Source organism: Nicotiana sylvestris, chromosome 1 (genome assembly GCF_000393655.2).
Source record: "Nicotiana sylvestris chromosome 1, ASM39365v2, whole genome shotgun sequence".
Taxonomy (NCBI): Eukaryota; Viridiplantae; Streptophyta; class Magnoliopsida; order Solanales; family Solanaceae; genus Nicotiana; species Nicotiana sylvestris.
The window spans coordinates 40149008-40173205 of record NC_091057.1 but is presented as its reverse complement, the minus strand read 5'-3'; the positions used below and the strand labels follow the sequence as shown (position 1 = coordinate 40173205).

The window sequence follows — 24198 nt, the reverse complement described above, 5'->3', positions numbered from 1 at the left end:
GATTAAAATGCAAACTCTTGAGCTTGTATTGACTAGTTCCTACCTTGTTTAATTAGTTTCGGATCGTTCGGCTCCAAAATGAGGGTTTTGAGCACGTTCTTGGTATTGGAAGTACACTTTGGAGCGAGGTGAGTCTCCTATCTAACCTTGTAAGAGGGAATTGTCCCCATAGGTGATGTAATCAAATAAGTTGATATTAAATGCGGGGGCTACGTATGCACTAGGTGACGGGAGTACATGTGTAGCTACTATTATACTAAGTCCGAGTAGTCTAGGACCCAAAAGCATATTTTATGTGATATTCTTGTAACTTTATGTTTAATTTGGATTATTTAAAACATGTTGATTATGATAAATGAGACTAGTAAAAGAAACCTTATCTTTCTTTGCCCTTTTAAAGAGAAGTTGATATTTGTGTGAGTAATTGCTCCCCAGACACATATTCTTGTCTGCTTCTTGTTGTGTTTAATTTCATTTGACCGCGTCGCATGTCTGATTTGCGAGCAGGATAATAGATACATCTATGGTTCGCACCGCTCGACCCTCGACAGTGCACAATTTACTTTTATGTTGGATCGGGCCGTACGACCTCAGCACTACTTGCGCATACTTTTACTCAGTATTTTTCTGTGGATTAAGCTTTGTTGTATGCCCTGAAATGTAAGTGGCCAACTGTGATATTATCTAGGAAAGGACCTGTTATTTTCTACTATAAACTGTTAATTATTTGTACTATCCATGCTTAGTATGATTCGTTTCTCATATTATTTGACCCTAGTAAGTGTCAAGTCGACCTCTCGTCTCTACTTCTTCGAGATTAGACAGGATACTTACTGGGTACATATTTTTTATGTACTCATACTACACTTCTGTACTTAATTATACAGGATCTGAGGCTGGTACATTTGGTTACCATTCCGATGCGCATTCTTGATCAGTGTCTGAGACTTCTACGGTGAGCTGCTCCCTTCCTGCGACGTTTAGCAGCATGATGGAGTCTCTCTTTATTTTGGCTATCTATTCTATTTCAGACAATAGGATAGATTTATTCTCTTATATATTCTACTAGTTGCGCATAAACTTGTGACACCATGTCTTGGCACACACATTGGTAGACTATTCTTTTGGGGATTGTATAACTATTTTTGTACGTTACTAATTATCACATGCTTTTAACTACGAATTTAGAAATTTTCTGTACTTGTTTTAGTAAGGTGAAAATGAGAACTTATTAATACTTCCGCGTTGGCTTGCCTGACAAGGGTGCTGGGCGCCATCATGACCTATAATGGAATTGGGTCGTGACGCATAAACACCCACATATATATCCTTAAAAGGGTGCCACCTCCTCCTTAAGCATAAGCATAGTTGGCAACTTGCTGTCATAACTTCATAATCCCATGTGGATTGTTGTCCCCTATTAATTATCCATGATTCTCATTATTTATCCACAAATTTCTAATTATTTATTCACTAATTATTAATTAACTAGTTAATTTCCCCCATTAACCAATAGTTAACTAATAACCCACATAATTAAGAATTATCTCAAATTACTTATAATACTACTCACTTTTAACACACTTTATACATCTTATTATCATGGTCATGTGGTACCATATAAAATAAATACATACACTATTTTATTAAAATATTCATGTAAATATACATATATTTTCTCAACTTATAATTTTCTAATATCATATAAAGAATAAAATTTTCGTATGCTTAATTCTTAAAATGGTAAAAAGATAACCTTCTTTTCTTGTGAAAAAATAATTTCTATCTTACAATAAAGAAAATCCATAACCTTTCTCATATTATATATGTGTATAATTTAAAACATATTCGAAAGTGGTAATATTAATAATTATATAAAATCATATTTGTCAAACCTTTTTTACAAAAAATGTTCCACTCAAAATACCATATGAAAATATATCTAACAATATCAAGGTTGTTAACTTGCGGGGTCTTACAATAACCTAGTCACAAATCCTCTATCATCTCATGAATGATCTTAATCCCTTCAAGCTCATATGAATTACTACGACTTATCCTAATATTAAAGTATGGGATGTAACATCCTTCTCCCCTTTAGAAACATTCATCCTCGAATGTTAACTCTCACAGATTTACAAAATTTTCACTCGAGTCTCTTCTGTAAACTAAACTAAAATCCAAACTATATCTGAAATTTCGACTATTCACAACCTTTTATAGTTGAGTATCTCGTATCGTCTTCACCTTTAACTTACTTACTTTTCAATCTCACATTGTATCTTCTGTTTCTCTCATAACCTCTCTTCAACATAGGTGGAAATTACATCTTAAATCTCTATTGTAATACCTGCACCTCTGGTGCATACAAAATCTGGCAAAAGCTTCATACTGACATCTTACGACTCAGCTCTATGGCACGATCTGGAAACAAAAGAAGGGTATCATTTCCTAAATGCCTTATAGCCTCTCTATTATAAGGGTGGCGTGCAATACACCCATAAGTGAGACTCTACTAGGCACGACTTTGTAGACTCCCTAGGACACGACCCGCTCTGACACCACTTTGTCACGTCCCAACCTGGGGAGGCGTGGCTAGAACCCGATGCCGCACTGGCTCGAGCGAACCACTCTACAACTCTCTTTTTTTCTTTGCAACTATCATGCACCAACATGACCACAACTCGTAATGTATAACAATAAGTGGGCAACACTGTATCACTGAACCATTTTTCTTAAAATATGAATACATATGGGTCGTCAAGGCCTCTGACATACTGTACAAAATGAACTTCTATCTACAAAGCCTCTAAGATTATTTGACATCAAATGGGACAGGGTACCGGCCTACCCATAAGTTTTTAGAAAAACTATGACACGATGACTCATAAACTCGGCTGCACTCCGAATGAGGTGGAGTCTTACTGATCCTTTGCTGAATGCCAATCTCGTCTACTATGAGGGCTCGACAAACTGATTATATATATCTGCAGGCAAGAATGCAGCATCTCCAACAAAAGGATGTCAGTACGAATAATGTACTGAGTATGTAAGGAAGAATCGAAATATAACTATAATTCAACATTAGTTAAAGATATATAAGGATCAACATGAATCTCTAAAGTGCCACCGTATATGTATACTTATTATACTTACATATATGTAATGCTTATCTTTGAGACTATTATCCATATGTATAATGCATGACTGTCCAACTGATCAGTGGTAACTGCCCAACCGGTCGTCGCACGGTGGTAAATATATGACTGCCCAACCAATGATAAATAATGATACATAACTGCCTAACCGGTGGTAACTGCCCGACCGGCCATAGCCCGGTGGTAAATGCATGTCTTCTCAACCGGTTGTTGCACGGTGGTAAATATGTAACTGCCCAACTGGCTGTAGCACGGTGGTAAATATGTAACTACCGGACCGGTCATAGCTCGGTGGTAAATGCATATGCATGAAGATGCATGTATTATTATAATATAAAATTTAACATCTTTATTAAATACCTAAATAGGGAACTAGATACATACTTAGACATACTTAAATATCACTTTACGGAAATGAATAACATAGACATCCCTAACTACTAAGAGTAGAACCACTTATAGAATATCATTACGTTTACGTATCGTTTCTTGGATCATGCCAAAATAAAGAAGGATTAGCTTTAACATACTTGAGTCGATTCTCTTAACAATTCCTCTAACACCTGTGTTTTGTGATAAAGCACATGGCGGCGGATCGAAGTAGGAAAAAATTCGCATGATATTCTTGAGAAAGATTTCTGGTTTGTATCCTTTTAAAGATGCGCATGTTACTTGCTAGCATTAGCCATAATAGAGCTCTCCTTGGATCGTCCACCGTATCATTTAGTCTTGAAAGAAATTTGAAGCTATTTCTCTACTTCTTTTTCTTTGTGTACTTAGGATGCTTGAGAATGAAAATTTGGTTATCCGGACCGATACAGTTCAAGGGTAATTGTATTTTGCAGCACTTTTGTATCAATATCCACATATTAGAACTACAATTTTACTTTGAACCAATGCTTACTGAGGTTCCAAATAATATATACAAGTTTTATAATTCTATGATATTCCTTATATAAGTGTAAAGTGGCTGAAGAGATCCATCTCCATTTTTTTTTTTGAAATAAAGAGATTTTCTTAGTAACCTCTTTTAACAAAAAGAGATAAGTGTGTGTATATATATCCTTAAAAGGGTGTCACCTCCTCCTTAAGCATAATTATAGTTGGCAACTTGCTGTCATAACTTCATAATCCCATGTGGATTGTTGTCCCCTAGTAATTATCCATGATTCTCACTTAATTATTTATCCACAAATTTCTAATCAGTTATTCACTAATTATTAATTAACTAGTTAATTTCTCTCATTAACCAATAGTTAACTAATTACCCACATAATTAAGAATTATCTCAAATTACTTATAATACTACTCACTTTTAACACACTTTATATATTTTACTATCATGGTCATGTGGTACCATGTAAAGTTAATACATACACTATTATTTTATTAAAATATTCATGTTAAAATACATATATATTCTCAACTTATAATTTTCTAATATCACATAAAGAATAAAATTTTCGTATGCTTAATTCTTAAAATGGTAAAAAGATAACCATCTTTTCTTGTGAAAAAATAATTTCTATCTTACAATAAAGAAAATCTCATAACCTTTCTCATATTATATATGTTATAATTTAAAGCATATCCGAAAGTGGTAATATTAATAATTATATAAAATCATATTTGTCAAAAAAAATTTTACAAAAATGTTCTACTCAAAATACCATATGAAAATATATCTAACAATATCAAGGTTGTTAACTTGCGGGGTCTTACAATAACCTAGTCACAAATCCTCTATCATCTCATGAATGGTCTTAATCCCTTCAAGCTCATATGAATTACTACGACTTATCCTAATATTAAAGTACGGGATGTAACAAGTGCGTGTTGAACTTTATGCAGGTTAACGTTCGACCCGTCCCGCAATCACCCTGCCCGTCCCATTGACATATCTAGTCATAATTAATAAAACTTTCGTAAGAAGATCTTTCCTAACATGAATATGAGTTTCACAATGAAACTGTCGTACAGTATGTGTTGTTTTTCAATTTTGATCAAGGAGTATTGATGAAGGGAGTATCATGATGGTTGTATTTTGCTATCGATCTTTTTGTTTAATTATTTGATATTCAGCAAAACATTGGTTTGATTAATTTGAATTCGTACTATATAGGATTCATTTAAGGGGAAAATGATTTTTATTCAAACTCAAGATTTCCGATTTAATGGTCTTGTTTACTCTTTAAAATGGATAACAATTGAATTTATACACGATTTTAAGGATATGTAGATTAATCTAATACAAATAATCAATAACGTTAGATAAATAAATTAAGGAAGAAACAAATGACTAAACCAGTTATAATGTTAAGTCCAAGCTCGGGTACGAGCTAAGTGATTGCTCTGCCCTCGGTTCGAAGCCAAATATCTATGAAGAACTATGAACACAACAAAAACTTTGAACAACCAGAGAAAAATAAATGTATATTGCCTTGGTATGCGTATTACAATATTCTTAATGAATAGTGAGCTTCCCCTTTAAATAGTAGGATAATTTTACCCAAAGTACAATTCTAAAACAGGTAAAAAAATCTTTCTTCTCGCTAATCACTGATTTACCGCTGATACGGCCGAGTTTCACACCGTGATATCCGGATTGGCACGGATATCACGGTCCCTTGTTGATCATGTGCGGTCGTTTGGCAGTGTTTTCCAAGTCCACGTTATTCGAATCAAGTCCAGGGGCGTGATCTCGATGGCTCCGAAGGCATGACCTTGGTGGCTACGGGGGCGTGAAGATGACTCTGAGAGTAGGTGTTTTGCTTGAGCTTTGATACCGGCGGCTCTCGGCTTTGATCATGACTAAACACAGTTATGTCCTCTCTTCGTTCGCCCTACGGGAAATCGGGGCACTTCTTACCTCCGGTTTTACTTGTATACAGGTCTACAAACCAACTTATCACTATCCATTGAGGCACAATCAATGTTTATTACACTACAATTTAATTATTAGATACTTTATTTATTATATTGATATGATTTGTTTCCATTGAATATCAAACTAACAAGTTGAAGTCATCGTCATCAACCAATGACCCCAAGTTAGCCAGAGCATCGGCCTCGCTATTTTGATATCGAGGTACATGCTGAAGGGTCCATTCTTTGAATTGATGCAGTGCCACCTGCATTTGTTTAAATACCTTCGCATTCATTCCTCTTTTACTTCAAAAATTCCATCGACTTGGTTTACAACAAGGAGAGAGTAGCATTTAGCTTCGGTCACCTCAGCCCCAAGACCTTTGGCCAATTCGAGACCTGCAATCACGGCCTCATACTTGGCCTCGTTGTTAGTCAATTTTACAGTTCGAATAGACTTCCTGATTATGTTTCCCGTAGGAGGCTTCAACACGATGCCGAATCCGGACACCTTTGCATTCAAAGCACCATCCGTAAAGAGGGACTAGATTCCCAAGGAAGTCCTCGAGGTCAACAATACTTCCTTTTCGACTTCGGATATCAGGGCCAGCATGAAGTCGGCCATGAAGTCTGCCAAATTTGCGATTTGATGGCAGTCGGGGTCGATATTCGATATCGTACCTACTAATTTCGATGGTGTATTTGGCCAACCGACTCAAGAGCTCGGGTTAGTACATAATATTCCTTAGTGGGTAAGAGGTTATGACACGTAGAGGGTGGCACTGAAAGTATGGTTTCAGCTTTCTAGAGGTGCTTCGAAAACGAGCGCTAATTTTTCCAGGTGAGGATACCTTGTTTTCACCTCGCCTAGAGTTCTACTAATAAAATAAATAGAAAAATTGCGTAACTTCCTCTTCCCGGACTAGGACTCCAATCACCGCCACTTCGAACACAGCTAAATAAAGGTATAGTTGTTTATCCACCTTTGGAGTATGGAGTAGGGGTGGATTCGAAAGGTACCGTTTGAGTTCTCCCAAGGCTTGCTGGCACTCCAGGGTCCAAAAGAAGTTGTTCTTCTTTTTCAACAGTGAGAAGAATTGATGGCTTTTGTACGAGGACCTCGATACGAACCGACCTAGTGCGACTTTACACCCGGTTAGCCTCTGTATGACCTTGACACTATCAACCATGGTGATGTCTTCTATGGCTTTGATTTTATCGGGATTAATCTCGATCCCCCAGTTAAATACCATGAACCCGAGGAACTTTTTAGATCCAACCCTGAATGTGCATTTTTCTGGATTGAGCTTTATATTATATCTTCTCATATGTCGAAGGTTTCCTACAAATGTTTTAAATGGTTATCTGCTCGCAGGGACTTAACTAGCATGTCATCAATATAAACCTCCATTGATTTTCCTATTGTTTCTTCGAACACCTGGTTTACTAAGGGTTGATAAGTGGCATCGGCGTTTTTAGTCTGAACGACATTACATTATACCAATAGGTGCCAAATTCAGGGATAAAAGAAGTTTTTTCTTGATCGTCCGGGTTCATCCGGATTTGGTTGTACCCAGAGTAGGCATCGAGAAAACTGAGTATCTCGTGCCAGGCCATCGCATCGATCACTCGATCGATGTTAGGAAAAGAAAAAAAGTCCTTAGGGCATGCCTTGTTCAAGTCTTTGTAATCCAAGCAAATTCTTAACTTATTCCCCATCGTAGGTACTTCCACTACGTTAGCTAACCAATCCGGCTACTTAACTTTCCAAATGGAACCTATTTTAAGGAATTTTGATACCTCGTATTTGATGAAGGCATGCTTGACTTCGAACTGAGGCCTCCTCTTTTGTTTGACCGGGTGGAACACCGGATCCAAGCTCAGCTTATGAGTGGTAATTTCTGGCAGGATTCATGTCGTATCAAGATGGGACCAAGCGAAATAATCTATGTTAGCTATAAGGAATTCAACGAGTTTTTTCCTGAGTTCAGGATTTAACCCCGTTCCTAGGTATACCTTCCGATCGGGCAGGTATCCAATCAATATGACCTGCTCCATCTCCTCGGCCGTTGATTTTGTGGCATCGAAATCATCAGGAGCAACGAACAACCTAGGGATTTCGTAGTCATCATCCTCGACTGCCTCTTGCTTTTCCAATTCGGTCGGGGCTAGTATTAGTGATTTCTATTTAATTATTTCTTTTTTAACCGACTCCGTGTTCTTTGATGTCGAGAGCACGGACATAGGGATCACCTCGTCAACCACAAAGATTTATTTTGCGGCAGGTTTCTCTCCGTAAACCGTCATGGTCCCTCCCGGTGTGTGGAACTTCAGCGCGTGGTTTAATGTCGAGGGCACTGCCTTCATGCTGTGAATCCATGGCCTTCCGAATGGGGCATTATATCTTATAACCCTTTCGATCACAAAAAACTTCGTTTCCTGGATGGTCCCTGAGGTGTTCACCGGCATGGTTATCTCCCCTTGAGTAGTTTCGCATGCCATGTTGAATCCATTTAAAACCCGGACTGCAGGAACTATTTGGTCTTGAAGCCTAAGTGCTCTATGACCCTTGATTTGATGATGTTGGCCGAGCTACCTGGGTCAATCAATACACATTTAACTCGAGATTTATTTACAGGTACAGATATTACTAGTATCATTGTGTGGTTGCACGATGCCTTCTGAATCCTCGTTGTTGAATAAAATGGTCCCCTCTGGGATATAGTCTCGGGTCCGTTTTTCTCTCGTAATGTACACTTTGGTGCACTTTAACATTGGCCCCTAGGGACGTCGACTTCACCAATCATCATATTGATGACGTGCTGAGGTTCCTCTTGTTTAGTCTGTTTATTGGAGTCCCTATCCCTGAAGTGATTTTTGGCTCAATCACTCAGAAACTCCTGGAGATGCCCGTTATTAAATAACCGGGCCACTTCTTCTCTCAACTGCTGGCAGAACTTGGTTCTATGGCCGTGAGTGCCATGGTATTTACACATCAAGTTAGGATCTCTCTGGGTAGGGTCGAACTGCAATGGTCGAAGCCATTTTATATCTTTGATGCACCCGATGGCAGACACGATGCTTGCAACATCGACACTGAAGTTGTATTCTGATAACCTCGGTGCCTCCCTGTCCCCGAGTGGCCTGTCGAAATAGTTTTTGCTCATGAGACCCCGACTATTGTGGTTTCAATCGTTCCTTTTCTCATTTCTTGTAAGGTTACACCCAGATCCGTTACCCCTTCGGTCCACGTTGTAAGGTTGATACCAGTCTCTATTTGGTCTTGGCTCATGATCGATGACTCTCTTAGACTTGTCATAAGTTTTGACGGGATAAACGGACCGGGAGGGGGCTCCGAGCTGATCGTCATCGACCCGAATTTATGATTGGTACCTATTATGGACATCCACCCAAGTTACCGTCGGGTATTCTATCAGATTTTGTTTCAACTGCTATGAAGCCAAGGAGCTTCAGGAGTTGAGCCCTTGGGTGAACGCCTGAACGACCCAATCGTCTACGATCAGAGGCGGGTCCATTCATTCCATTTGAAACCTCGACACGAATTCCCTGAGCATCTCGTTATCTCTTTGTTTTACCTTGAAAAGGTCTGATTTCCTGGTCTGGACCTTGTTGGCCCTAGTGTGTACCTTAACGAAGGCATTTGCAAGCATAGCAAACGAATCAATAGAATTAGGGGGTAAGTTGTGATACTATATCATTTATCCTTTTGACAGGGTTTCTCTAAATCTTTTCACCAAAACCGACTCGGTTTCGTCATCTTCTAAGTCGTTCCCTTTGATGGAACATGTGTAGGAGGTGACGTGTTAGTTTGGATCAGTGGTTATATTATACTTTGGAATTTTGGCATACGGAACTTTTTCGGGATTGGCTTCGGTGCTGTGCTCGGGGAGAAAGACTTTTGAACAAATTTCTTAGAGTCTAGCCCTTTCAATATTGGGGCGCTCCTAGGATTTGATTAATTCTGGGGTTATAAATCTCCACCTTTTTGTCATTGGCCTCAATTTTCATTTTTCCCGATTCCACCAGCTTGTCAGTTCCTTAAGCATCTTAATTATTTCGGGGTTGGTTCCGGGCCCAGCTTCACCTAACCTCTCCGTGACTTGCTCATTTCTTCGGGTGTTTTCCTGGGATTGTTCGAGCTCAATTTTGCTGGGGGCACAACTTTGATTCTGTACCTGTGCTAACGCCGCTTGTTGGGCTTGTAACATTTCAAAGTTCACCCGTAGATAATTTCCGTCACCTTCATCTTCGGGCGTAGCCCAAGTCGTTGGTCGGGCTCCCCCACAAATGCTGTTCTCAAGGTCGGTTGGAAGGTTGGCGTCGATGGCCACATGCGAGTTGGTATCGATTGGGTCTGCAATCGGGTCTCCATTGGGATCAGCAAGAGGCATCTCATTGCTAGGTGTTATATTATTGTTTTCACCATGATGACCAGACTCAATATCAACGTTGAAGTGAGGAGACTGAGACTCTGAGAGTTGGACATCCTTAGGGAGATCTGCAATTAACATCTCAAAGAACAAGCGTAAAATATAGTGTGTTATGGAAATTTGTATCAAACTATCACTATTATCCTTAGCCCCACGGTGGACGCCAAACTGTTTACCCTTAAAAGTGGATAACAATTGAAAAATGATATGTGAATTAATCCAATACAAATGATCAATAACATTAGATAAACGAATTAAGGAAGAAACAAATTATCAAACCAGTTGTAATGTTAAGTCCGAGCTCGGGTACGAGCTAAGTGATTGTTCTGCCCTCGGTTCGATGCCTGATGTCTATGAAGACCTATGAATAAGAACAAGAACTTTGAACAACCAGAGAAAAATAAATGTATATTGCCTTGGTATGCATGTTACAATATCTCTAATGAATAGTCAACTTCCTCTTTATATATTAGGGGAATTTTACCCTAAGTACAATTCTAAAAAAAGTAAAAAATCTTACAATTCTAAAAAAGGTAAAAAAATCTTTCTTCTTGCTAATCACTGATTTACCGTTGATACAGGCCGAGGTTCACGTCGTGATATCTGGTTGGGCATGGATATCACGGTCCCTTGTTGATCGCGTGCGGTCGTTTGGCAGGTTTTCCGAGGCCATGTTATCCGAATCAAGTCCGAGGGAGTGATCTCGATGGCTCCGAAGGCATGACCTTGGTGGCTCCCGGGGCATGATCTCGATGTCTCCCGGAGCAGGTGTTTTGCTCGAGCTTTGATACGGGCATCTCTCGGCTTTGGTCTTGACTACACGCAGTTATGTCCTCTCTTCGTTTGCCTCACCGATAAATCGGGGCGCTTCTTACCTCCGGTTTTACCTGTATACAGGTCTACAAACCAACTTATCACTATCCATTGAGCCACATTCATTGTTTCTTACACTACAATTTAATTATCAGATACTTTATTTATTATATTGATATGATTTGTTTCCATTGAATATCAAACTAACAAAGTTACTAATGGTATAGTTGTTAACCACTAGATTCTGCAAATTCGATCGATCTCTCACAATGAATATTAATCTAGAAAGAAGTTAGCGCAATTTAACAACATAAAATCTATTTTATCCCCTTATTTTGTAAAATATTAAAGTTGCTAGTACTCCTAATAGGCGTGAGGTGCACGGTGGCTTCGGCTTTGGGATTAGGAATGAAGGAGGTACGTCACTGTTGGATTTCACTAGAACTTTTGAGTTGGTGATCGTGAACTCTATTTATCCGAAGAAGGAGGAGCATTTGATTACTTTCCGGAGTAGGATAGCTAAGACTCAAATTGATTATCTTCTCCTCAGGAGGTGTGATAAGAGGTTGTGCGAGGATTGTAAGGTGATCCCGAATGAGAACCTCACGACACAGCATAGGCTCCCGGTGATGGACGTTGGTATCTTGATAAAAAGGAAGAAGAGGTTTGTACGGGGGCAATCGAGGATCAGGTGGGAGTCTTAACTAAGGAAAATGCGCAGGAGTTGGAGGGAAGGTTGGTAGATATGGGAGCCTGAAAGAGGGGTAGGGATTCTAGAGTTATGTGGACGGCGACAACAGACTGTATAAAGGAGGCAGCGAGAGAGGTGTTAGGGGTCTCGAAGGGGTCCTCAGGCGGGCACCGAGGCGACTGGTGGTGGAATGACGTGGTCCAGAGTAAAGTGAAAGCAAAGAAAGCAGCTTACCTTAAGTTATTAGAGAGCACTGACGCGGAGCAGAGGAGAGAGAACAGAGAAAGATATAAAAAAGTTAGGAGGGAAGCGAAACTAGTGGTCAGAGAGGCTAAGACTGTTGCGTTTAGGCGGTTATATGAGGAACTGGGGGGTAAAGGTGGGGACAAGAAGTTATTTCTGCTGGCTAAAGCGAGAGAGAGGAAGGCTCGTGATATGGATCAAGTGAGGTGCATCAAAGACGAGAAAGGTCAGGTATTGATGGAAGAGGCCCAGATTAAGCAGAGGTGGCAGTCGTACTTTCATAGACTTCTGAATGAAGAGGGGGACAGAAACTCGTGTTAGGAGAGTTGGGGCACTCCAAGAGTCACCAAGACTTTAGGTACTGTAGGCGTATTAAGGTGGAGGAGGTCGTGCGAGCAATGCGTAAGATGAGTCGGGGCAAAACGATTGGACCAGACGAGATTCCAGTTGAATTTTGGAGGTATGTGGGTAAAGCAGGCTTGGAGTTGCTGACTGAGCTGTTTAATGTTTTTTTCAAGACGAAGAGGATACCAGATGAGTGAAGGTGGAGTACGATGATTCCATTATACAAAAACAAAGGGGACATCCAGAATTGTAACAACTATAGGGGTATAAAGTTACTAAGTCATACTATGAAAGTTTGGGAGAGGGTGGTGGAAGGGAGGGTAAGGAGGGCGGTGTCTATATCAGAAAACCAGTTCGGGTTCATGCCTGGTCGCTCTACTACAGAAACTATCCATCTTATCAGGTGGTTGGCGGAATAGTATAGAGATAGGAAAAGGGATCTGCACATGGTGTTCATTGATCTAGAAAAGGCGTATGACAAGGTCCCTAGGGACATTCTTTGGAGATGCCTGGAGGTAAAGGGTGTGTCGGTAGCTTATATTAGGGCGATAAAGGATTTATATGATGGAGCTAAGACTCGGGTTAGGACTATAGGAGGTGATTCATAGCCCTTTCCAGTAGTTATGGGGTTACACCAAGGATCTGCGCTCAGCCCGTTCTTATTTGTCCTAGTAATGGACGCATTGACACACCATATTCAAGAGGAGGTACCATGGTGTATGTTGTTCGCTGATGATATAGTTTTGATTGATGAGACGGGAGGCGGTATTAATGAAAGAGTGGAGGTATGGAGGCAGGTCCTGGAGTCTAAAGGTTTCAAGTTGAGTAGGACCAAGACGGAATATTTAGAGTGCAAATTCAGCGATGTGTCAGGGGAAGCGGACGGGGAGGTGAGGTTTGACTCGCAAGTCATCCCTACGAGAGAGTTTCAAGTACCTAGGGTATATTATCCAAGGAGATGTGGAGATCGACGGGGATGTCACGCACCGTATCGGGGTGGGATGGATGAAATGGAGGTTAGCGTCTGGAGTCCTGTGTGACAAGAAGGTTCCACTGAAACTTAAAGGTAAGTTCTATAGAGTGGTGATTAGACCGACCATGCTGTATGGGGCGGAATGTTGGCCAGTTAAGAATTCTAATATCCAGAAGATGAAAGTAGCCGAAATGAGGATGTTGAGATGGATGTGCGGGCACACTATGCTGGATAAGATTAGGAATGAAGATATTCGGGAGAAGGTGGGTGTGGCTCCCATAGAGCACAAGATGCGGGAAGCGAGACTTATTTGGTTCGGGCATGTGCGAAGGAGGAGCCCATATGCCCTGGTTTAGGAGGTGTGAACGGTTGGCTTTGACAGGTACAAGGAGAGGTAGAGGGCGGCCTAAGAAATATTGGGGCGAGGTGATAAGGCAAGACATGGCGCAACTTCATATTTCTGAGGACATGGCCCTGGATAGGGAGGTGTGGAGGTCGAGCATTAGGGTTGTAGGTTAGGGGGTAGTTGAGCGTTTTTCTTCGTTGTTCTGGCTAGTCTGATAGTGTTTTATATAGGGCTGCTAGCGGTTATTGTTCCATCACACTTTCTATTTTTTGTTTATCATTATTATTATTAATTTTTTTACTTTTATTTTATATTTTTGTTAAATTTTTATTATTGCCATAATTATTGTCCTTTCCACTTATTTGTTGTCAATTACGGTGTTGATCTTATTTGTATGTTTTCTGTTGTTGTTACAGATCTTTTGTTTTTGAGCCGAGGGTCTCTCGAAAACAGCCTTTCTATCCTCATGGGTAGGGGTAAGGTATGCGTACACTCTACCCTCCTCAGATCCCATTAGTGAGATTATTACTGAGTTGTTGTTGTACTCCAAATAGGCGTGTTAGGCACATATTGAATTGCCTGGGCATGGGAGTAAATCTCTATTCCAACTATACTTTTTGTTCTTCTTTTTAACCTTTCCTTTATTTGATTATGTTGAAGACGAATGAGTTTCTCCATCAAATCTATTGACAAGTTCACTTATGATTGGCTTATTTCTACCAATTATAAAAACGACAAAAATACTGACATGAATTCAAATCATCATCTAGAATAAATTTTACTACGATGAAGGAATTAAGTGGATAAAAAGCCACGTAAAGTTGATTTTAGAGCACGTTCACAAAAAAAAAAGGAAAGAAAAGAAAAGAACGAACCAAGATGAAAAGAAAAAATTGTAAAGAGAAACTAGTTAAGTAGAATCAATTAAAGAAACAGAAAGTGAACCTCCAAAGTTCTCTCCTAATAGAGCAATATTAATTAGGATTTCGGAGAAAACAAAGTTTCAAAATATGGTACAATCCAATTGAAGTAAAGTGGTGCCTCAAGCCCTGCAACTTTAACTTCTTCCAATTTGTGTCTTTTTGAATTATAAACCACGAATCCACCTTTAAACCTCAAAAATAATATGTCTCCATTCTTCATAAAGCTCACAGGCCTCAAGCAACGTCCGCAATGCACTGATGGAACTGTCAACATCTTACTCCACGAATAGCTCGTTCCATTATTCGTCATATACCAAACTTCAAAATCGCGTCTCGAGTCATTGTGTAACCTAGTCAAACAAAGGTTTTCTCCTAGAGCACACAAAGCTGGATCTTCCCGGCTTTTAATCCGATCTGGAAACAATATTTCCTGAAATTTTTCCTTCTCCAAACAAAAATGTACTATAGTAAAGTCATTCGGACTAGTATTACACAAATCCGTCATTGCTATATTATAAACAATCCATCTACCGTAACAATGTCCCCATCAAAGAACTCGTTATATGAATGAAACTTGCCCATCAATTTCCACGAGTTACTTTTTGTGGAAAATATATGCACCTCATAATTACCTGAATAAACTTCTTTTCCTACTCTAATTATTTTATAATCGTCTATAGAAGAAACGCATCCAAAACCATATATTATACCAGGGAAGTATAGCTTCCCCGCCGTATTTTCAAGGATTCGAAAGATGATTGTTTTTGATTCTATGATGGCCGGGTTCCACAAAATGACTACGTCATAACAGAAAATTAGAACAAGTATACCATTAATAAAATATACACTACTAAAATGATTGATATCTGGAATTGGAGGCTCATGAAGAGAGACAACGGAATCATGTTGAAGTGAGCTGTCTGTAGAGTACAAATAGTCATCCTTGTTGTGACATTCACCACCTGTCACAAAAGTTTTGTGTCAATTTAAATTACTTTTGCACGTATCATAGTGCTGCTTGATGAATTTGGGATCTTCAATTAGAGAACGCCATAATTTACAAACGCATTTGAACCGTAAAAGCGATTTCACTGCAAGTTTTGTTAGTATATTGATGGTGATATCATGAGGAAAGTTATTAGGCATTCTCATATCTTTTGATTTGGAAAGACTGTTGGTAATGTTAGGGTTTAATATAAGTGACGAAGCAAACTAATTACAGTATTTTGGTGGGAAAAGGATTCTTTATTAAGTATACCTTTTATGCTTTCTCTAATTTATGTCATGTCGCCTGTCTATTTCTTGTAGGAAAAGGATATCAATTCAAATCTTCAAGAAGTGAGAGAAGCTCCAACTTCTCTCTAGCTACCACAAGACGTTTACAATGAAAATTCTCAATCAAAATAATCAAATTCCTCCCAAACCACCGGATATTGATATAACACAACCTACCACAATACCTGAACTTCCTAACACATATTTTAAACAAAAATTAATGGATGGAATAGATGAAGACCAAATCCATATGATCATTGATCCAACTCCAGATGGAATCCAAGAGTTTCATAATGAAGTCAATACTTCCCATGCAAATAACCCTACGGATGATCAAAGACAAGGGATCCAACTATCTCCGGAAGATCTTAAAAGAATCTATCACCCATGGAGATTCTCTACCATAATCAAGCTTCAAGGAAAAAAGACTCAACACCACATTCTAAAAAGGAAAAGTCAAGAATTCTGGAAAATTAAAGAGAATTTTTCTCTGATTGATCGAGGATCGGAATTCTACATTACTAAGTTCAATAATGAGGAGAGTATGCTGAAAGCTCTTCATAATGGCCCTTGGTTTATTTTTGGTAACTTTCTTTCAGTTCAAAAATGGTTTCCAAACTTCATTGCTTCGGAAGCTAAAATTGCAAACATAACTATTTGGATTCGTCTTCCTCAATTACCTACTGAGTTCTATGATGGTCTCATTTTAACAAAAGTTGGTAATAAAATCGGTAGATTACTAAAAATTGATGTTTGTACTTCATCCACACTTAGAGGAAGGTATGCGAGGCTTATTGAAATCCCTCTTGATGTGCCTGTCACCCCCTATGTCTTCATTGGACAACATAAACAAGAAATCCATTATGAAGGTGCAAATGTTTTATGCAAAAATTGTGGCAGACTAGGCCACTCTATGGCCAATTGTCACTACATATTATCTAAGTGTTCCACTACAGCTACCCGGGAAGCCCCAGCCAACAACCAATCCAGTAAATTGGGTGATCCTCAAGATAAAATGGAAGGCTCCACTGTCTAGACAAAAGAAAATAATTGGGAAATGGTTATATTCCCCAAGAAGAAGAAATACAATCAAAATTTAAAGGTGATACCCTCCGCTTCTAGTAAGTCGCAACACCCAATCATACTCCCTCCAGGTATGTCTCAATCTCTCTTATTATATGAGACTTCAACAAGAAAGTTTATTGATAATGGCAATACCATTCCTACTACACACCCTAAAATCAGTGGAAAAAATCAATCCGCTAAAAAATACATTGCCACTGGCAATATGTTTGAAGCATTGATTCCTCCGCCAAAGTTGAATAATCTTAATTATAATAATACTAATAATAAATCTATTAATAATAATAATAGCTGCATGGTTAATGATGTGGAAGGAGTCCACAAAATGGATGTCCCAATGGCAACTACAGAAAAGGGCCAATTAAAAGACATGCATGATAATCATTTCCTATCTAAGGGTAATAAAGACCTAAATAACCCCATCAGGGTCTTGAACAACCCCCCATCACACAGCACCTCCTAAACGAACCCCTAATCTCCTCTAAAACTAATAATTCTAATTGCATGGGAAATAACCCTTATCTTCACACAAGCTTACATGTGTCCATGCAAACACTAGATTTTACACAAATGGCTGAACCAATCAACCACATCCTCCCTTCAAAATCTGAACAAAATCTTACAAATACCACTCCATTAAGCAATATCAAAGATATGCATATAGACTCTACTATAATAACCAACTCTACTCCATTGGTGAACTAAAAAATAGTGGAGAAAAATACACCACTCACTCATAATATAAACGACCAAACTCCCTCTAAAGATGTCAAGGATCCCAATCTCCCAAAGAAGAAGGTTTCGACTAGTCCAATTAGTGAGACATCAAAGAGCCATAAACATGTCAAACCCTCCAATTCCTCCAAACCCTCAAACAAACAACCAAGTCTTCTTCATCCAACCCCCACTACTCCAAGATCATCAACCACTCTCTTGGGGGGAACAAGCTCTAATGGGCCATTCTATAACATTCAACATGATTCTAGACGGCCAAGAGACAGTGATGTTCTCCAAAACTCTCACTTTCTAGCCCAATTAGTGTTAGAAGGAATGCACATGGCAATGAATAATTACCTCAAACATGTATGGATGAACAACATCCTTCATCCCCTTGCACCATCGATGAACTTAGATAAAGTCCAAGCCATGAGGCACCAATGGAGCTTACCACCCCACTTCAACCCTATCCAAAATCACTCTTCCTAACTGGAACTACCCTTCTTTCCCCCGAGGGAAATCTCAAACATGAATCCCATCTTCATGCCATGGTCCCTACTATTGAACAACCCCGAAGCCCAGCCCAACCCCAACATGCAAGATCCTCCCCATTCAAACCCAGCCCGACCAGAAAATCCACCAAATGTACCACTCCAAATACCACAGGTTGTCCCACCACCAGTAGAAAACCTAGATCCAGCTGTCCAAGTCCCTCCCAATGCTCCAGAACCAGAAAATGTCCTAATGGAAGAGGAAGAGGAGATAAAACTACTAGGGTCCGGTCCAGTCCTAGAATTTTCAAGCCTCAACGAGGTAAAAGTCTTTATCTTCAAGGACCTCCTAGAGAAGAGATATATGCTCAGTTTCCCCCTAGCAATATACAAGTGCTCAATGGATGTGACGCTCCCCCAAGATCCCACAGTAGGGAATCATGCAATGATCCTAGTCCCCAGCTTAAGGAGAAACCCAGTTCTACAAGCTCAAATGGACAATGGTCCAACCAACAACCATGCAATGATGTTTAGACCTACAAACATTATTATATGGAACATCCGTGGGGGAAACAATGAAAACTTTAGGGTTAACTTCAGAGAAATGATAGACACCCATAGGCCGTGCATGGTTACTCTACTTGAAACAAGAATGGAAAGCCACATTTCCCTTCTAAGCGACTTTGATGATCGAGGTATCAAGTGATGGCCAATCTAGAGGTATGGTTATTCTCTAGGACGCTAGTCTTGTTAAGGTGCACAACTTTGTTAGGAGGAATCAAGAAATTCATGCATTGATTGAGGTAATTCCTTCTCATTCCACTTGGTTGTTTCCTTCCATTTATGCTAGTACTAAAGCAGACAAAAGAAATGTTTTATGGAAAAACTTAGAAAATATTAGTGCTAATTACAAAAGAACCTTGGTTGTTAGGAGGAGACTTTAATGATGTGCTTAGTTCTAATGACAAACTAGGGGGTAATCCTATTAATCGTAGACGTAACAACTCTATTTGGAATAGTATTAATAAGTGTCGATTATTAGACCTAGGTTATAAAGGTCCTAAGTATACTTGGTTTAATCTAAGGAAAAACTCCAAAGGATTAATATTGGAAAGGTTAGACAGAATATTTGTCAACGAAGATTGGCTATCTTTATGCCCCAAAGCTATGATAATCCACCTCCCTAAGACACAGTAGGACCATAACCCCTTGTTACTAACCCTTTGCCCAAAAAATGTGAATCATCTTAATAAACCCTTCCGTCTGGAAACGATTTGGTGTAGGCATCTGGACTTCATTAATCTAATTAAACACTATTGGACTAGTGATAACCTTATCAGTGCTCAGAACTCTTTTAGAAATAAAGTTGTTAGTTGGAAAAATGAGACCTTTGGTGACATATTCAAAAAGAAAAAAAAGGATTCTAGCTAGGCTAAGTGGCATCCAATCCTCTACTAATTATCATAAGAGCTATTCCTTACAAGATCTGGAATCCAATTTACAACATGGATATAACTCCATTCTTACTATGGAGCATGATTTCTGGAAACTTCGATCTAGAATAAACTGGCTTAACGAGGGCGAGGCTAATACCAAGTTCTTTCATCATGGCCTCAAATCATAAGCGTCGTCATGCTATTATGTACTTTACTAATGATAATGGTGATAGAATATTGGATCCCAATTTAATTCTAGACCATGCACTAACTTTCTTTGAAAATGCTTTTAGGACATCAAAAATCTCTTCCCCTAATAACATCAACCTTGGTGATGCCTCCTTCCATAAAAAAGTTGACCTAAGTAGAATTTATAATCCTCTTAATAATTCTAAAATCACAAATGCCCATTCTCATTCAAACCGTTTAAGACTCCAGGTCCGAATGGCATTCACCCTTTTTTTTTACCAAAAATATTGGCATACTATTGGCCCCTCCATTACTAGCTATTGTCACGAAGTTTTTGAATCCCAATCCCTTCCTAATGGGTTCAATGATACCATCGTTTGTCTAATACCTAAATTTTCCAACGCGAATAATCTCAAAAATTTCCGACCAATTGGCCTTTGCAATTCCTCCTATAAAATAATCACAAAAATCATTGCTAATAGGATAAAACCCTATCTCCCTTATCTTATTAGTCCAATGCAAGCTAGTTTCATTAAAAATAGGAGAGCTTGTGACAATGCTATTATAATCCAAGAGATTATGAATAATCTCCACAAAAATAAGAAATCAAATTTTGACATGATCATTAAATTAGACTTAGAGAAAGAATTTGACCTGTTGGAATGATCCTTTGTTTATAAAACCCTTAGGTTTTTCAAATTTCCCCCTAAACTATCACGTCTAATAATTCATTGCATATGTACAAGTTCTATGAGTATCATAGTAAATGGTGTGAAAACTAGCTTCTTTCAACCAAGTCGAGGAATTCGTCAAGGTGACCCCTTATCCCCTTATATATTCATCCTTTGTTGCGTTGATTCTGGACTCGCCATTAACAAAGCTAAGTCAAAAATTGTGCTGGGAAACTACTGTCCCCAAGACTTAAATTTTTTTTTAACAAACCTCTTTTGTATCAAATGCACTAAGGAATTTGACAAATATCTAGGCTCCCCAAGTCTTAGCCACTCTCCTAGAACTAAAGACTTCGAGTTTATCATAGACAAAATGCAATCTAAATTGTCCCACTGGAAATGTTCCTTCTTAAACATGGCAGGAAGAACTACTTTGGCCTCAGGTACTTTGGGAGTTATCCCTACACACTCCATGCAATACACTCTTCTCCCTCCTAAAATACTAAAAAAGATTGACAAAATCCAAAAGGACTTTATTTGGAGTTCCACTAACTCCACTAAAAAGCTCCACCTAATCAATTGGCAAGTTGTTACTAAAAATAAGACTGAGGGAGGTCTAGGTACTCATCAAGCAAAATCTAAAAATCTAGCCCTTCTTTCTAGTCTTGTTTGGAGACTCCTAAAAAATACTTCATCCCCCTAGGGACAAATAATTCTAGCAAATATGGCACTAGAAAAACCTTCAATAACGCCTCGTTCATCTGAAAATCCATCTTGTAAGGTTGGAAAGTTTGCAATAAGGGGATCCTATGGCACCCTTGTATCAACTCTAATATTAACATTTGGAATGACAATTGGATTTATAACTCTAAAACCCTAAGATGCTTAATTGAAGGTCCCCTAAATATAAAAGATCATGCACTTTCTATCAAAAACCTCATTCATAAAAAAGAATGGAATAGTAAGGTCATCTCCTTTGAGATACCCGATAATATCCTCAACAACATCCACATTACTCCTGTTCCTGGCAAGGGTTCAACTTCTGACAAAATAAGTTGGCATCCCAACTCATCAGGTATTTTTTCGACTAAGTCTTGCTATAAACTAATCCATGAGTATGACTCTGCCTCAAGATCTTTTAAATGGATTTGGGAGCTCCAATGCCCGGTTAAATAAAGTTCTTTATATGGCAATGTATGCACAACCGTGTTCCTTGTCGGGCTTACCTAGCTAAAATAGGTATCAACATTAATTCCAATTGTACAATCTGCAGAATCGGAATCGAGGACATACAACACATCTTTGCTAGCTGTTCTATCTCAAAGCATTTCTGGAAAAATATGGGCATTCCACCTTTGGATATTGGGAAAAACAAAGACTGGCTAACTAATTTAAGAGATATCTTCATTAATAATTGCAACTCTCCCAGGAAGTGGACTACTATATTCCCCTATTGTATATGGGAACTATGGAAAAAAAGGAACAATAATAACATCAACAACTTGAATAACTACCTAGACATAAGAAAGGTTATCCATGCATCTTGGGAATTCACCTTCTTCACTGAAAGAAATCCTTTTGTGGAAAAAACTATCAAGGTTGAGATTAGTTGGATAAAGCCTAACAAAGAAGTTATTAAATTAAACGGCGATGGCGCTTTCTGTAATAAGAGTAGTAGGGCAGGACTTGGAGGAGCTTTTCGAAATAACAAAGGTGATAGGATTATAGGCTATCACAAATCATGCCAAGCAAGTTCTCCCATCCATGCAGAGATACAAGCCATACTAGAAAGGCTAAAAATAGCAAGAGACATGAACTTCACGATTCTGGAAATTGAAATTGATTCCACTGATGTTATTAAACTCATTTACGAGAATAACTCTAGCTACTCTAATATTGTTTGTGAATGCAGATGGCTAAATGCACCAATTGAAGATCCCAATGCTGAAGCATAATTTTAGAGAAGGAAATATGGTGGCCCATGTACTAGCCAAGCAAGCCACCAAAAATGTATCAACGACTAAGTGTTTTACCATGCATGTCCACCCCTTTTTATTGAGCATGAAGTTACCAAGGACAAGCATGGAGTTTGTAATGGCATAAGGACTTTGTCTAACAATGTTTGTAACTATTTGGCAACAATGGGCAACACTAGTGCCCTAAAAATATCTGCCTTGTCTATGTAATTTGCTTTTATATATATATAATATCCGTGTGTTATGTTAAAAAAATATCAATTTAACTTGTTTTTTTCGCTTTTTTCCCCATTGAAAAACAATAAGTTCAATTACTACTAACTCGAGTTACAATAATTACTACATCAACTCGAATTACAATTACTAAATCAAAAACCTGATAAGTATAAATATTAAATGATGTGAACTATTAGAATACCTTGGTATATAATATTAGGAGTTAAAATACACCAAGGAGATGACAAGAATTTGGCATTGGAAAATAAATTATAAATTGTATGTGTGCGTATAACTTTTTAATCTCCCTATTTACTTCTTAATTTTAAAATAATATTAAAATAACTTTTCTACATTAATTGATATTCTTAGTTTTAAGTTCAAATAAATTAGACTTTTTAAATTTTAATACTTACTATTGGTATATTATTGGTTCATATCGAAAGAACAGTAAAATTACAAAAGGAATGCTTTTTCAGAACTTTTGTCACGACCTTAAACTCGGACCCGATCGTGATGGCGCCTCTCATGAAGACAAGGCCAGCTGACACTTTTCCATTTCAGTTTTAAACAATTAAACAATAAGAATTAAGTCTAAAACGTAATAAATAATCCAAAAAAGCAAGCAGTGAACATTACAGTTTGCGGAAATAAAACCCAACATAGCTCGATACCGGGGTGTCACTAGTCATGAGCATCTATCAATACACTACAAGTCTGAGATGACTACCAAGCTATTATAGAATAACTGAAAAGGAGATAGAAATGAGATAAAGGGGGAGAAACACGGGACTGCGGACGCCAAGCAGCTACCTCGTGAACTTTGAAGTCTGTCGGGAGCTCTCAACTCGCGCTAGCAGGATTAGCAACGCCTGAATCTGCACACGGGGTGCATGGAGTAAAGTGAGTACTCCAACTCAGTGAGTAATAATCATAAATAAAGACTGAGAATATGAAATCACGTAAGGCACATTACAGTCTATAATGAAGTAGTAAAACCAGTAAGAACAGTGAATCAGTGAAGATATGAAAAATCACTTTAGTGCGGTTTCAACTACAAAAAATGCCTTTTTAACAATTAAGCAATTAAATGATAGGCAATTAGGAAAAATAAACACATAAAGGATCGCCCATTGGGCACAGTATCAACAAATCCGCCCCTCAGGCCATATCTCAGAAAATAATACCAGCCCCTCGGGCTACATCTCACATCACAATGGGTACCCGCGCTCACTGAGGGGTGTGCAGACTCCTGGAGGGGACCCTTACGGCCCAAGCGCAATATCAAGCTATCTCGTGGAATCATCACTAGGCTCTCGACCTCATATCAACAAGC

At 38.6% G+C, this 24198-nt stretch overlaps 4 protein-coding genes across 4 annotated transcripts; 3 read left to right on the top strand and 1 right to left on the bottom strand.

Moving 5' to 3' along the window:
* The first annotated feature begins 12068 nt into the window (after positions 1 to 12068).
* LOC138869122 (uncharacterized) lies at positions 12069 to 12542 on the top strand. Its single transcript, XM_070146716.1, has one exon. It carries the CDS (start codon positions 12069 to 12071, stop codon positions 12540 to 12542), a length of 474 nt encoding a protein of 157 aa, XP_070002817.1.
* Positions 12543 to 14863: 2321 nt separating this feature from the next.
* On the bottom strand, positions 14864 to 15313 carry LOC104234669 (F-box/kelch-repeat protein At3g23880-like). The gene has a single exon (XM_009788272.2). It carries the CDS (start codon positions 15311 to 15313, stop codon positions 14864 to 14866), a length of 450 nt encoding a protein of 149 aa, XP_009786574.2.
* A 990-nt stretch (positions 15314 to 16303) lies between these two features.
* Positions 16304 to 17119, top strand: LOC138869111 (uncharacterized). Its single transcript, XM_070146702.1, has one exon. It carries the CDS (start codon positions 16304 to 16306, stop codon positions 17117 to 17119), a length of 816 nt encoding a protein of 271 aa, XP_070002803.1.
* A 4891-nt stretch (positions 17120 to 22010) lies between these two features.
* Positions 22011 to 22625, top strand: LOC138869105 (uncharacterized). The gene has a single exon (XM_070146696.1). The coding sequence runs from the start codon at positions 22011 to 22013 to the stop codon at positions 22623 to 22625; it is 615 nt and encodes a 204-aa protein (XP_070002797.1).
* Positions 22626 to 24198: the final 1573 nt, after the last annotated feature.

Coding starts and splice junctions, on each gene's coding strand:
- LOC138869122 (XM_070146716.1), top strand. CDS start 12,069: ATGTGGACGGCGACAACAGACTGTATAAAGGAGGCAGCGAGAGAGGTG.
- LOC104234669 (XM_009788272.2), bottom strand. CDS start 15,313: ATGACGGATTTGTGTAATACTAGTCCGAATGACTTTACTATAGTACAT.
- LOC138869111 (XM_070146702.1), top strand. CDS start 16,304: ATGGATGGAATAGATGAAGACCAAATCCATATGATCATTGATCCAACT.
- LOC138869105 (XM_070146696.1), top strand. CDS start 22,011: ATGGGCATTCCACCTTTGGATATTGGGAAAAACAAAGACTGGCTAACT.